The sequence below is a fragment of the Micrasema longulum genome, unplaced genomic scaffold (assembly GCF_059751315.1).
Source record: "Micrasema longulum isolate JH-2025_06_02 unplaced genomic scaffold, ASM5975131v1 h1tg002029l, whole genome shotgun sequence".
Lineage (NCBI taxonomy): Eukaryota > Metazoa > Arthropoda > Insecta > Trichoptera > Brachycentridae > Micrasema > Micrasema longulum.
The window spans coordinates 49,389-63,465 of NW_028279197.1; the positions used below are offsets into that span (position 1 = coordinate 49,389).

The 14,077-nt window shown below is 31.5% G+C and overlaps 1 protein-coding gene across 1 annotated transcript in view; it reads left to right on the forward strand.

The window, feature by feature from the left end:
• Positions 1–14,077, forward strand: part of LOC148273225 (uncharacterized) — a 64,623-nt gene that overhangs the window by 35,021 nt on the left and 15,525 nt on the right. Inside the window, exon 2 of the mRNA XM_088238982.1 lies at positions 5,354–5,404. Within this exon, the coding sequence (XP_088095108.1) occupies positions 5,354–5,404 (51 nt within the window). The remainder of the gene's footprint in view (positions 1–5,353; positions 5,405–14,077) is intronic.

Consider the following 14,077-nt stretch of genomic DNA (forward strand, 5'->3'; position numbering starts at 1 on the left):
CAAACCTTCATTCTATTGACCCTTTCGATTGTAATAAAGTGACTTTCAAAATGCTAGCTCTAAAATGAATATTGAATGCTAGTCCTTAAGTCTTTGGTGATATTTCAAATTGTTTACATTTGTTTACGAACTCTCCTCTATTAAACATTTTTTGTCTTAATTTAGCAATTGTATAATCTTACAAATACCAACTTATGCAGTCTAATTTTCAAGGCAAAATTGATACTTATTCGCATATACACACACCATTACTTTCACACACAAATACATACCCTCACACATATGCAAACACCCTCACCTACCTTCTGTCCTGCTCTCACATACACACAAATTCATATGTTTACGTAAAATGTATTTTGGTTGATATTTGTCATTGGTTTCATTTAATGGTTTTTTTTTTCATTTATACGTGTGTATTTGCCGTATAACTGTTGTTAATAATGTAATAGATAATTCAGATAGTATTCTTCTGCCTTGGAACACAGCGTGAGGGCTAGATTTCTTGTCGTCCATATGCTCTGTAACTGCAACACGTGTTGTTATAAAGCTCCTATTTTGTTATTAAAATCGATCGTAATTGGAAATGAAGAACTAGAATCCCAACCGTCCTTGCGCTCTGTAGCCGCTAGACATGTTAGGTTATCTTAAACAGCGCTTGAGTCAATTTTCACAAAAATAGCGCCATGCGAATTATCTAACAACGTAGTTTTTTAACGTACCCAAAGAAATGTTCAGACTGTTGCATGCCATGCATTATTTTCATTTTGGATCATTTTTGTGAAAATTACCTCAAGGGCGCTGTACAGTAAATATCCCGACCCGTCTTGTAGTTACAAAGCGCATAGGTGGTTGGGATTCTAGTTTCCCGTTTCCAATTTGTATGTTTAATTTGAATAATCTAAATATAGGAGCTGGATTACAACACGTCTTGCAGTTACAGATCACATGGACTTCTACAAATCTAGCCATGATTTACGTTTAAAAAATAATCGTTTATCGAATCTAGATTACATGTCTTACAGCAGAAATCTAGACACTATTTACAGTTCAAATTAAGTTGTATTTTTTTAATACAGTAAATTTCATTTACATAATATGGAAGCTAGTATTATAAAATGTCTTGCAGGTACAAAATATCGTATATTTATTGTGGATAACTTATATAGCGCCATTTTCGTAATAAAATACCTCAAGGGCGCTATGCTCCCACTATAACTACTGCTGTTTTGAATCCTTTTCTTCTTATTTTCTACATCCGTTCCTAATTGGATCATGTGGACATCACCTGATGCCTCGAACGTGTTGCGTTGGTAAAAATAAAAATTCCTCAGATCTATGGGCTAGTGTAGGCAATAAGGACCCCGATTAATATAGTCTGATGGCTCATGACCACTCCATATTATCTGCCATAAAGCTGAATGCCTGAAATGCAAAGTGGTACTGAATATTTAATCCTGCCTTACAAGGAATGTATCCTTTTCGATCGACGAATAGTGGTCATCATACTTTCTTGATAGACCCTCATTTATTATCAATCGCGATTATTTTTTTTACAAAAAATGTATAAACTTCAAGGTAATAGGAAATATCAAATACTACGAATACAGATTAAAATATATGAAATGGATTTAGAATAATTAATTGTATTTTCAAAATCAATATGGATATTGTGGAGAAATGTTTTCATACATAAATGTAAAAATAATAATAACATAAATACTTTTCTAGAAAAACGCGTCATGTTTGGCCTTGGTTGTTGTGACGTCAAGATTCGTGATAATGTTCTAAGCAAATTTAAATGGCCAGGAATAAATAAACATTAATCGTGACGTATTAGAGGCGTGACCAATAGAATGGCCGTTTTTGCGGGAATTCAAAATTACAAATTCAAAAATATTTTTTATGCTACTAATTTTTTTTCTCTTGACAGTATTTCATAGACCTTTATTACTTTAAAAATGTTTTAATAAAGTATTTTTTTTCGTTCAAATCATCAATTGGTCACTTTTCAATTTATCCTTTGTTTTCGATGACTACCCTTAAAACATACAGTTCCGCAATTCCTCTATCCACCTGGTATTCATATATAAATGAGAATAATGTTATCACCTCGGCTAGCTTATCCAGCTATGGATTGAGTATCTGGGGGCGCGGGGGCGAAGCCTCGACATCGGGGCTCAGTGTCGTGGCAGGATTAAGCCCGCGCTAGGGGCTGACCAATGTTTTAGGGCCGTATTACTTTAAACGACTCCCCCGGGGGTCACTTCTCAACACACCGCTATTATTTTTCATCCCTAACCCCCAAATTGTAAAGTACTAAAACTTAAGGTATCTCCATACTGAGGAAAGTAAACGAAGGAAGAACGACTGGGAAATTTGAGTATGCAATTCCCCGTTAACACTGGAATTCTAATTTATTTGAAAATGTTTTATTCGATATTGTTACAATATTTCATCGTTTTCCAACAGCGTAATATACTGTTTAAAATATTATTTGTCCACTTTTTGTAATTTTTCTCATAAAACTATTATTTGTCAAAATAAATTGTGGTATGTTTTCCTCGGTATGAGATTTCCCTGTAAGGAACTTGAAGCCTAATTGATCAAATAAATAAATGAAAACGTACTAAGTATTTTATTTATTTAAACGCCTTTTATGCTTTTACGTGTTTTTACATACATATATACAAATAAAGACAGACATGTTTTTTACAAAGAAGTAGCAAAAAATATATAAATGATTTTTAGAATAAAAAGAAAAATATCAAAAATAGCATCTTTACATATTAGTATAACAGTGGAAAGAACAAAATTAACGAATTAGTCATAATGTATCGGGTTGTGTTCCTGTGGCTAGTTTTTCGGACTCATGGAGCAAAGGTCCCTGGTTCAAATCCCACTGTACCCCAACTTTTTCTTATAGTGAGTTTTTTAAAACTCTTAATTAAATATTTGGCAAATTATAAGAACGCAAATATTTATTTTCCTTAAAAAACTTTTATTTAAATTTACGTTAAAATAAAATTAATTAGATCTTACTTTTGCATAATTTTCAACGGTTGATACATAAACAAAAAATATCAAATAGCTTCACACACTTCAAATAACGGTAAAAAAAAAAAAGTCAACTTTTATCCTTTTTTACGTATTAATTTCAAGAATACAAATTTATTTAATGACAAAATGAAACCTACTTAAATTATGGCAATAATACATACTTAAATTGCGTCAAATACAAAACTTCCAAATAACTATTAACTTTTACTCATAACTCAACAACTTTCTTATTATTACCTATCTAATTATTTATCACCCACTGACTAAGTGGATAATACCTCTTTTTTAAAGTAAATACAGCTCTATGCTTTCTGCACGAAAGTTCAAAACGAATAAAATACGACACAATTGCTCATCTTTTTTTAAACAGTCATATGAAGTTTTATATTTTGAAAATTAAAAACGAAATAAAATTAAGACGTATCCGACAATTTTCATTTTAGGTTTAATTGGAATCAACAAATCAATAACTGCAAAAAAATCCTATCGAATTGAAGTTAAATAAGAACCAACCTCCTCAACCAAACTCGTTAATGTTATATTTACTTGTAAATTAACTGAAAATGTAATATACATTATACTTTTATTGAAATTATGTTATAATAAGCTTTCTAGGCAAATACGAAAAAACATTTACATCTGGGTCTATAGTCTGGAGCCTGGAGGATATTTCTAATTCTCCATATTGGTATCATGACATTAGGTATCTCCCTTTACAGCTAGAGAAATTGTCATTTTCAAATCCAGGGTTGTAATCACCATCACCTTAATGGTGTTTTTTTTTTAATATGCTTCGTTTGTTTTCTTCGATTTAAACGCATCGCATAACGTTTGATAAATTTCCTTAACGTATTAATAATTTTATGGTAAGGATTTTCAAAATATTTACGATTGTTTTCTTAAAAGCATGTGTTTGCAGAATAAACTGTTTTTGTGTTTTTTTATTCAAATTTACTCGTAATTCAGTGTTGCAATAAATCACTTTTTTCAAGAATCATCAAAATAGAGTTGTATAAGTCATGTATAATAATAACTTAATAAATTATTTGTATTAACCTCTAATGTATAAGTATGCACATATGTTTAAACGTTTTATCAATGATGAATTATACGAACGTATTTTTTAGATATTCGTTCTGTATATTTTAATAAATTATGCTTATGATCTCAAAAGTTGATACATATTTTTGTGATAGAAATGCCAGTGAACGACTTGATTCAAACGAATTCCGGGGAGAAAAAAAACATTTTTTGTTTATTGAAATATAAAAAATAAAAAAAAGAGTATCATACGGGTATTTCAAAAATGTTGTTTTTTTAAATAATATACGTTTACTTGTTATTGTGTAATTGATGAAGTGGCGTTATAATGCTGTATGTTATAGCAAAATATTCGTATGCTTGTCATAAGTGAGCGATATGACTAATTACAAAAGTTTAATTCCTTTGCAAATTGTGTTTGATTTTTGTGTGACAAAGAAAGAAAAAACTAGTAAAATAAAAATTCTACATTAAATTTCTCTTTGTCAACCCTGAAATGCGCCAGGGATGGTTTTACGACTCCCGGGGCCCATTCCAGTGACAGAGTGGTGTCCTTACGATGGCCCAAACTAGCCTCCTGCCCTTACTCTAGACACCCCTGCATTATTTAATATTCAATACACTGAACATACACGAACCGAACGGATCGAACTCCCAAAACAATATTATTTCTCGATGCATAACAAAACTAGACCACCGAGTCAAGAGTGGTGGGAAAGGGTGTAAAACATAATAACTATTTCCTATTGGTTTTACGACTTTTATGTGACTTATTTGGAGGTGTCATGGTGTAGTTTACACGCTGAAATTGATACCTATAACACTCCATCAGAATATGTAAGGTATTCAAATAAGTGTTTTGTTTATTATTTTTATATTTAACATTGCAAATATTGGTATCATTTAAGTATTTAGTACAAATAATAATCTTTTAAATGAAAAATATACAAATTTCGGTTTATCATAATTTTATTGAAACAATAAATAATATTTGGTTTATTTTAAAGTATGCTCTTTTCCATCTTTTTATTTGTATTTTAAGCGTTTATTTTATGTTACACATTTCTTCTGGTCAAATTCTCACGGGGTTTACTAAATATGCCAAATAAACAGGTATTATCACCACCATTGCCATATTATAAAAATCATATTTTATTTACAAGTGCCGATTTCCTCATTGACGTGAAAGCTTTTGACAGTCTAAAATCTAAACCTTTTAAACATAGAATTAATGATTTTCATTTTTCATTTTCAGATCTGCCTCAAAGCAGGATGGTGAAATCCCCCTCCCCGCCTCCGTCCAATGGTAAGTGTTTTATTTTACTAATAACTGGGATAATAACTTACAAAAACGAAAATAAATGATCTGGACAGCTTATTAATGTTCAATATTTATTATAGCATTTTAATCGCCGTTTGATTAGTATTGATGTAATAACTTCAGAATCAATTAGGTCAAAAACCCGGCTGATGTTGAGACAAACAAAAAATAATGAAGGGTTAAAATTAGTATTTTTTTAAAGACCTCGTGCATTTTGATACTACCGAATGCAAATTTTTCCAACCCAATGTTTTTCTAGGCAGTATCAGTCTTTTTAGAAAATGGTGCGAATATTTTTACATACACTAAATATTTTGAATGGCACGTAACAAACGACTTCGGATCGGAACTGGATCCAGTCTCGGCTGATCCACAGAATCCCGCCAAGATTTAAAGTCAGTTTTTATTCCATTCTATATTCATATGCAAACAGCATTCCTGGCTGAATTGAGGAACGATACAGTGGACATAGTCGGCGCATTTAGTACTCACTACACTTTAAAATTTTTAATGAATATGGGTTTTAAAAAATCATGAAATGGTTTATCGAAATCTTAAATTATGCTTCATTCATATTTAGAGAACACAATTTAGCGTTTTTTATTCAGCATTTTAATGTTTAGTATAATATTAGTCTCAGTATGATGGCGTAGCATAGTCAGTATGTTAGTCCTACAAGAATAGCATTAACGTCTTTTTAGTACTTTTTAGATGATTTCTCTCAAAAATAATATAAACATTGGACTATTTTCTGAATTTTGAGCACTTTTTTCAAAATATAATATATCGCGGTGTTCTGATTTGTGTAACAGTTTTTTGTGATTTCGTTGGAAAAGACATATTATCGGTTAATTCCGGTATATTTCCGTAATAAAATTATTGATTTTGACTATTTCCACATAAATATTATTGCTTGGGTTTTACAACTCAAAAAGAGTCTTTGGAGATCAACCATAACTCAATAAATATTTAAATGTGCCATCTTTGACTAAAAATTATTTTGTTTTTTATTTTCATTTATAAGAATTGGTTATCAATTCTATTAAAAAGTTACTTATTTATCTGTTTTACAAGCTTAACTTGTAAAACAGTCAATAAAACAAGCTTCGAGGAAGTTTATTGAATCATTTACAGATTATTCAAATTAGTCATCATTATTTTGTAAATCGTGGTTTCTAAATAAATGAAACTGAGAAAATAATACAGAAATAAACAATCGCTAATGGTGCCATAATACACATTTGAAAATATATTTTCTCAGGCTAGAAATTTCTAGTTCTTTGTATGCAGCGGTCATCGATGGGAGAAACATTTTTATTGGGCCGATTTGGCATTCAAAGCACAAGCCGTTATTCAAATTTTCGGAAAATATGAAAATCTCGGCTGGACCGTGTCGGGGCCCGCGGGGCTGCAAAGGGGAAGGGGGGACAAGAGGGAGAATAGTGCTTTGAACGTATTCTAAAGAGAAAATTTCTGCTTTTTACTATCATTTTACAATATTCAAATTTCAATATTCCGTGACGTTCAAAGTCATCTTGCAGATTGTAAACATTAAAAATCCAATTCTACTTTGTTTCAATTCTTCTTTTACTTTTCAAACATAATAACGGACTTAGAACATCTTAAGTTACACGATCAGTAATGCAAAAAACTTTTAGTTTATTTTATTTTTCTTATACCTGTACATAATTCATATGTAAATTGGTTCGTGAAAATCGTAATTTCTGTATCCGTTTTTAGTTACTTAGTGCCATAAATTATTACTGGACTCAATTCTACGTTTATTTATAAAATATACAGGTGTATAAATGCGTCACACTGTGTACTCCTGCATATTATACAAATAAACGTGTAATAACGCAGCGAGACTTATTTTCGGAATCTCTAAGTTCAGTCATATCACTCCACTACTTCGGGAACTACACTGGCTACGTTTTCCACAGAGGGTCGAATACAAACTCTGTTGGCTTATGTATAAGTCACTGCACAACTCGGCTCCGGAATATCTAAGGGAACTATGCATTCCAGATGAACTAGCTGACAGGCGTCTCACGCTTAGATCAGCTACGTCTACGGCGAGAGGAAAAGTTATTATACCTCTACGCAAACAGCGCACTAAATTTGGTGAGCGCGCATTTGCGGTCGCAGGCCCTATGGCATGGAATGCTCTCCCAGCAGAGGTGCGAGGCTGTGAAAGTGAAGTGATGTTTCGGAAAAAACTTAAAACCCACTTGTTCTTTAAATCATTTGAATAAATCCGTAGCACGTGACAACAAAATAAATTATTTTAATTAAATTACAAATTTAAAAGCTTCAATTAAATTAACTTTACAATAGAATCACCATGTAAAGCGCCCTTGAGGTATTTTATTACGAAAATGGCGCTATATATCCACAATAAATAAATAAATAAATAAAATAACGGTATTCGTTTTATGAATTACAACAATTATTATTTTTTTGTTTTTAAACCATCGTAGTCTTTGATATTTCTCATATAAACAGCTACTCCACAGTTCTAATCCTACTAAGCTGTTTTCTTCTGACGATTCTACGTCTGTTGATCTTTCCCTTCATGACAAACCAAAATATGACATATTATCACCTCTCAACACACAACCAAAATAGAAAATCTCACTGAGCTTATGGGTTCTCTATTTGTACTGGTTCTACGCAATATTTCATTGTTGGTTATCATATCGGTCCTATCTGAACATAAAAATCAAATAGTGGAGTTAAGTTTTATCCAAAATATTTTATTCGTCATCATTGTTTTACGGTCTAGCAAAATTAATTCGAATTATCCTCCCTGTTTCAAGTTCGGGTCCATTTCTGGCTTCGTCATGTTGATTTTATCCGTGGAAAGTGCAGCGATTGTGGGGGGAAGTAATATGACGAGGGATGGGGTTAACAATACATCCCCGTCCCCTCCTTAGCCACTGGTCAGCCATCCCTCATCACTATTCTAGCAGCGTACTTTACTGCATAAAGCTTCGTCCTCGAAATTTTAAACCGAGGCGAGGCATATAAGTAATATAAAACTAATACGCGAAACAAGACAAAAACTTGCCAATGGTAAATCCAAGAAATATTGTTTCCATTAAAAGTTAGTAAGTAATTGCATAAAACCACTTACCGACTTTTCTATGCCTTCCGGTTTCGAGACGTACCCGTCTCTTTGTCATGACACTAACTACATCAACATGCTATTCCCACTATACACCTTCACCATAGTAGTAGTTGCACAAAGATAGATAGGACACATGCTGTTAGTAGCCAACACCAACACGCTCTACTACTTACGGCAGCGTTATACCTTAATATATTTTTTGTCTTACCACGGTAAAAATATAGTGAACCACTTGTGGATATTAAAATTCCATTGGTTAAATCAATACTTTTTTATCCAATAATAAACATTATTAAAATTAAGAAACAAGATTTTTTTCAATATTTACTTCCACTGTAGTAATATTGGGATTTTATCATAGATACGTTTTAATGTCATTTATGTAATTAAATTTAATAATATAATTTAAAGAAACACTAATGGATTTCTTTTTTTTTATCTAGGTATACCACAAGGTATTCCTTGAAATCAATTCTTCTTATATTTTTACAGTCAAGCAAATACCACAAAAATACTGGGTTTTTCGTTTGCAATGGTCACATCCGAGTTCGAGTATCGTCTATCATCTTGTTAACATTAATAATAAGTTAAGGAATGCTATCTTTGTTTAGTTTTTTATATTTTACTTTTTGTGCTGTTACATGTTCACTTAATTGCCATACTTACTAGTTCTTTGCTCAATGTATTATTATTGTGTTTTTTTTTTTAAATTTTTATTGTTAACTTTTTTAAATCATTCTTATGTTGTTGAAATACCATTCGTCGATCCGTTTTGTAGCTGCAAGACTTGTTGTTTTCTAACTTTTATTTTTATAAATTTGCTTTTTTATTTCATTTTTTAAAATATCACTTAAACTCTAAACTTCATTGTCAAATAAAAATTTTAAAAATAAAAATGTAAATAGGGGCTAGATTTCTTACCGTCCATGCGCGCTGTAGCTGCAAGACGTGTTGTTATCTAGCTCCTGTATATCATAATCGTTATTTATCATAAATGGAGACGTGGACCTAGAATCCCAACCATCCATGCACTCTGTAGCTGCAAGACGTGCTGGGATATTTATTTATTGTACAGCGCCCTTGAGATGATTTGAAAACAGTACTACTAAGTTTTAAATTGTGCCAGTAGTGATGAGTAATGTGCTATTTTTATAATAAATAATAATTATTCGTAATTCAAATACGTAATTAAAATCATTTTACGTTTTCGATTTATTTTTTTGTAAGTATTTTAATTCAGATTTATTGTCATTTTATTGGTTTTAAATAACATTTTAATAAGTCGATTTATTATTAAATCAATACCTTTCTTTTGATTGACCCATAACTGACCGACCGCCTTTTCACAAATAACACTTCTGCAAAATTCTTGATAAATCATTAGTTTTTACGTAATATATCATTAAAATTAAAAATCAAATAATACAACAGTAAGAAAGTGTGTTATTCTTGGACCCGGCAATTTTAATGATATCCTATAATGCAGTATTTTGAAATTTTAGAAATTACGCGATTTCACATCATCCGAGATTACGATAATGAATGTCCATTACTCTTGAACATAATAATTCAGAATGAATGTTGAAAAATAATGGCTTATTTTGATTTTTTTTGTATAACCGGATGCAATTATTTTTCTATCTCGGGACAGTTACATTTGGCATTTAGTTTTCATCATTCTGTCTGGAACGATAGCATAAAATAGCATTTTCATCGTTGAAGGGTTTTAATTGTAATATCACACACTAAATTTTATTCGTAAAATGGATACATCGATATGAAAAAGTTCGAAAATAAGGATTTTAAAAATTATAATTCAACCCACGTATTTTCGTATGGCCACTAGCCCATGGTGCGGAAAGTTAATACTGGGAACCCAAAAGTTTTTTTCACAACAAAGTAGCCTCGCGTATCGCGTTAAGTTCAGGTTCATATTAAAGGCGCCTATTTTTTCATAACTGGCCGACTCTCGGGAGCCGAATACCTTATACTTTGCCTTGGCGGTTTGTGACTAATATCGGTGCCGTCTAAAGGAATGGGCGCTTATTCTGAGACTTCTTCCAATAAAAATCTATTGACGGACAACTGTTCCTCGAAGGAAATTTACTGCGTAGTACATGTGAAATATTAAAATGACAAATATACCGGATGCTTCAATTCATTTAACATTTTCAGATATTATTATTAAAGACATTTAAGTCGAATTGTTTTCTTACGCCTTGGTATTTTATCAGGTAGGTACAGCTTCATTTTTACAGTATTTAACTTTTTATTTATTTATTTATTGACACCTTTTATCAAAAATACAATTTTAAGTTCACTTTGCCCAGCTAACAAGGGTACATACCCCGTTCCAAGCTAGGCAATTACATTATAATATATGATAATATTCAACAAATTAATAGAGAGCACAGATATACAATATAAACTTACTCGTAATCGTATACACATTTTGATACATATGCATACACACATCCACATATATACACATTTATATATGTACACACATATATACACATGTACATACACACACGTACATATACCCATTCGCATACACATATGTACATACATTCATAAAACATAGATAATTTATTTATAATGCGAAACATCATCGTTACCATCTGTTTATATATTTTTTTAAATTATTCTTTATTTAATTAACTGACTTTAATTTATTAACTGACGCAACACAAATTATATCTGATCATTCATAAAAGCAACGTGTCTGGACCAAATTACAGGTTATACATATACTCTTTCCAACACTGTGTTCTAAGGAAAGTCACATGTTCGGATTGCAATGGGTAATTATTCCTATTTTTAATAAACCGATATCTTAATCTGTCTTCATTGGAGAAACGCAGAACGGCAGATGGACCTTTTGCGCATTTCAAAATACTTAAAATAAATAATGTATCATCTCTTTCAACAGCAACAGCTTTCAATTTCTTTTCATGTTCCTAACCATGTCTGTCACCAGAAGTCAAAATCTGCTATTTATCAAATCTTCTAAGAGTAATTTTTGTGTTTATGTTCCAATGTCCAGAATGTGAATATTAGTCAATTTGTCACACATCTTTGGGATAGATCTTTCGGCTTTTCGTAGATCTCTTCGCCATTAACACAGTGTGGGATGAAGATGGATTGGCATTGGTTTGCTCGACGTCTTATATGTTAATCGTGTTTATGAATATATTGTGTATCATTATTTGATTGCCCTTGTTTGTCTTTGCTACATATTTTTATGTTTTTTTTGTTCAATTTCTTATATGCTTCTTTATATAACTGTTACAATTAGCTTAAGCCGCATATACAATCAATAAATAAATAAATAGTTTAAAACTTTGAAATTTGTTTTAATAATGAGACATCTAAAGATATATTGTTTTAATTTATATTCTGCAAAAAAAAAATATATTGAGGCGTGTTTTTCATTATGTTTGTATTAATAAACATTAGGTTATTATATTTTTCTTGACATTTTTCTTTGCTGGGTTTTTGAGCACTACTTCGACCGGGCTTCCAATATACCGAGACAGTCCTGTTAGGATTATGATGCGTGTAATATAATATCGCGCAGCTAGTGGACATCAAGGTGCTCTAGACAAATAAGTTTACCTTCCAAATTGGTGGTGCTATATGGTGTATAGTTTATGGTGAATGATGTATGATGAGTGATTAATGAGGACGGGCGCAATAACTGTTATTTTGTTTCTGTGGGAAAGTCATTAGCGTGTGAGGAATGACATAACAATATTTTTGGACAAGTTATTGTTGGGTATCTCACACTTTTTGTTATTCCGAGGAAATATTAGCCGATGACTGGTGGATTGTTGATCACGGTCAGCCATTGAAGCGACCGCTGGGAAAATTTTAAATTACAGCAATGCTCGACATTTCAAATTTTCCTTTTTTTGATTGACACGAATTTATCGAGAATTTCGTTTTTCGGCTAAAAAAGAACCGTTTTAAATCCGTAATTCTACGAACGTTTTATTAGGTATTACTTTCCATATACTTTATATAAGCCTATTTAAAACTTTTATCATTACTTAGTACTTTTTAATTAATTTTTAAAAGGAGTTTTTACAGCATAAAAATGCCATTTATTTTTACTGTCGACCTGTTTGCGTACTATATGTTTGTGATTTAAAAAAAAAACAAATTCGAGCATTGAACCTTGAATTCGCACCTTTTAAAAAAATGTAATGCCATTACCAAAGATATAAAAAAAAAAATTTGCGTTTAAGGGTGTTAATTAACAGGACAATGAAATATTATCAAATATACGTTCATGAGTATTTTTTTTTCTTTAATTAGTTTCGTCCTAAATACGAGTAATTAATATTTTGTATGTTTATATGTACTTACGAAATCTAAAGTTGTAAATGCTTTTTGACACGTATATTTTAATTTTTATGCACACTTTCGGTTGTAACCCCATATTTACAAGTTAATAAATCACAAGACAGGATCGGATAAGTCTAGTATCTCCGTAATAGATTCAACCCTTTCTCAATGCATATTCATTGCAGGTAAATGATGCCACGTGCCACAGCTTAATGTAGTGACTTTTTTAAGGGGTTGTGATTTTTTATTTAATTCAGGTACACGTTTTACTGTATCAATTCTCCCTGTGTTCAAACCCCTTCTGACATTGCTTTATCCACATCTTTGAATTATAATAAAACTCCAAGGTGATACCGTGATCTCTGAATTACGAAAGGGTTGCATAATAGATTTGACATAGTGTAATGAGGGTTATTTAAATATAAAGGGTGCGGGGATTTTGATTATATATGATTTCTATGAGCTTTTTTACAAGGTGGGTATCAAAGTGCTGTTTGGTTACAGTAATTTGTTTATCGAGTGCACAGGTAGAATGGGGCATATTTATATTTTTAGTGTATGGGGTGGGGCTTTTAATATATTCAACGAGGGTTATTATATGTAGTGTTGATTCAATTGATAATGTAGTTTAATAGAGTGGTTAACACAACTTTGAGATTCAATCAGGAATACTTGAACAGTTTTATAGAAACATTAGGTTGATTTTATTAAAACCGCACTTTATCACAAAGCCATCGTAATATGTGTGTTTAATTCGTTCTTAAGTCAATTTTGAACGCAGCTATTCAATAAATTAATCATCGTTTTGTGAATAAATGTGTTTTACAATTTTCTATAAAATAGCGTTCATTTTCTTTCCCGTTGTCTGTGGTTTCGTATCGTCTATTCCTGGGTCAATGTCTTAATCTATGGTCGCTCTGTCCGTTTCCGCCAATTTGGTATCCCGGTCATCCATGGATTTTGTTTTTTCATAAAGCTCATAATGCACCAGGTAGGTGTTACCTGGACTCCAGAAATTAATAGAAACATAATAAGAGTTTTAGTGGTAGGTAAAACTCCAATATTATGTGTTCTGAATTGATTTCTGGAGTCCATATTATGAGAGATCTGTCTGTTATTTCCTGGTGACCGGGTGACGCCTTTATTTGATATTAACCGGTTGAAACAGGCTTGCTAGA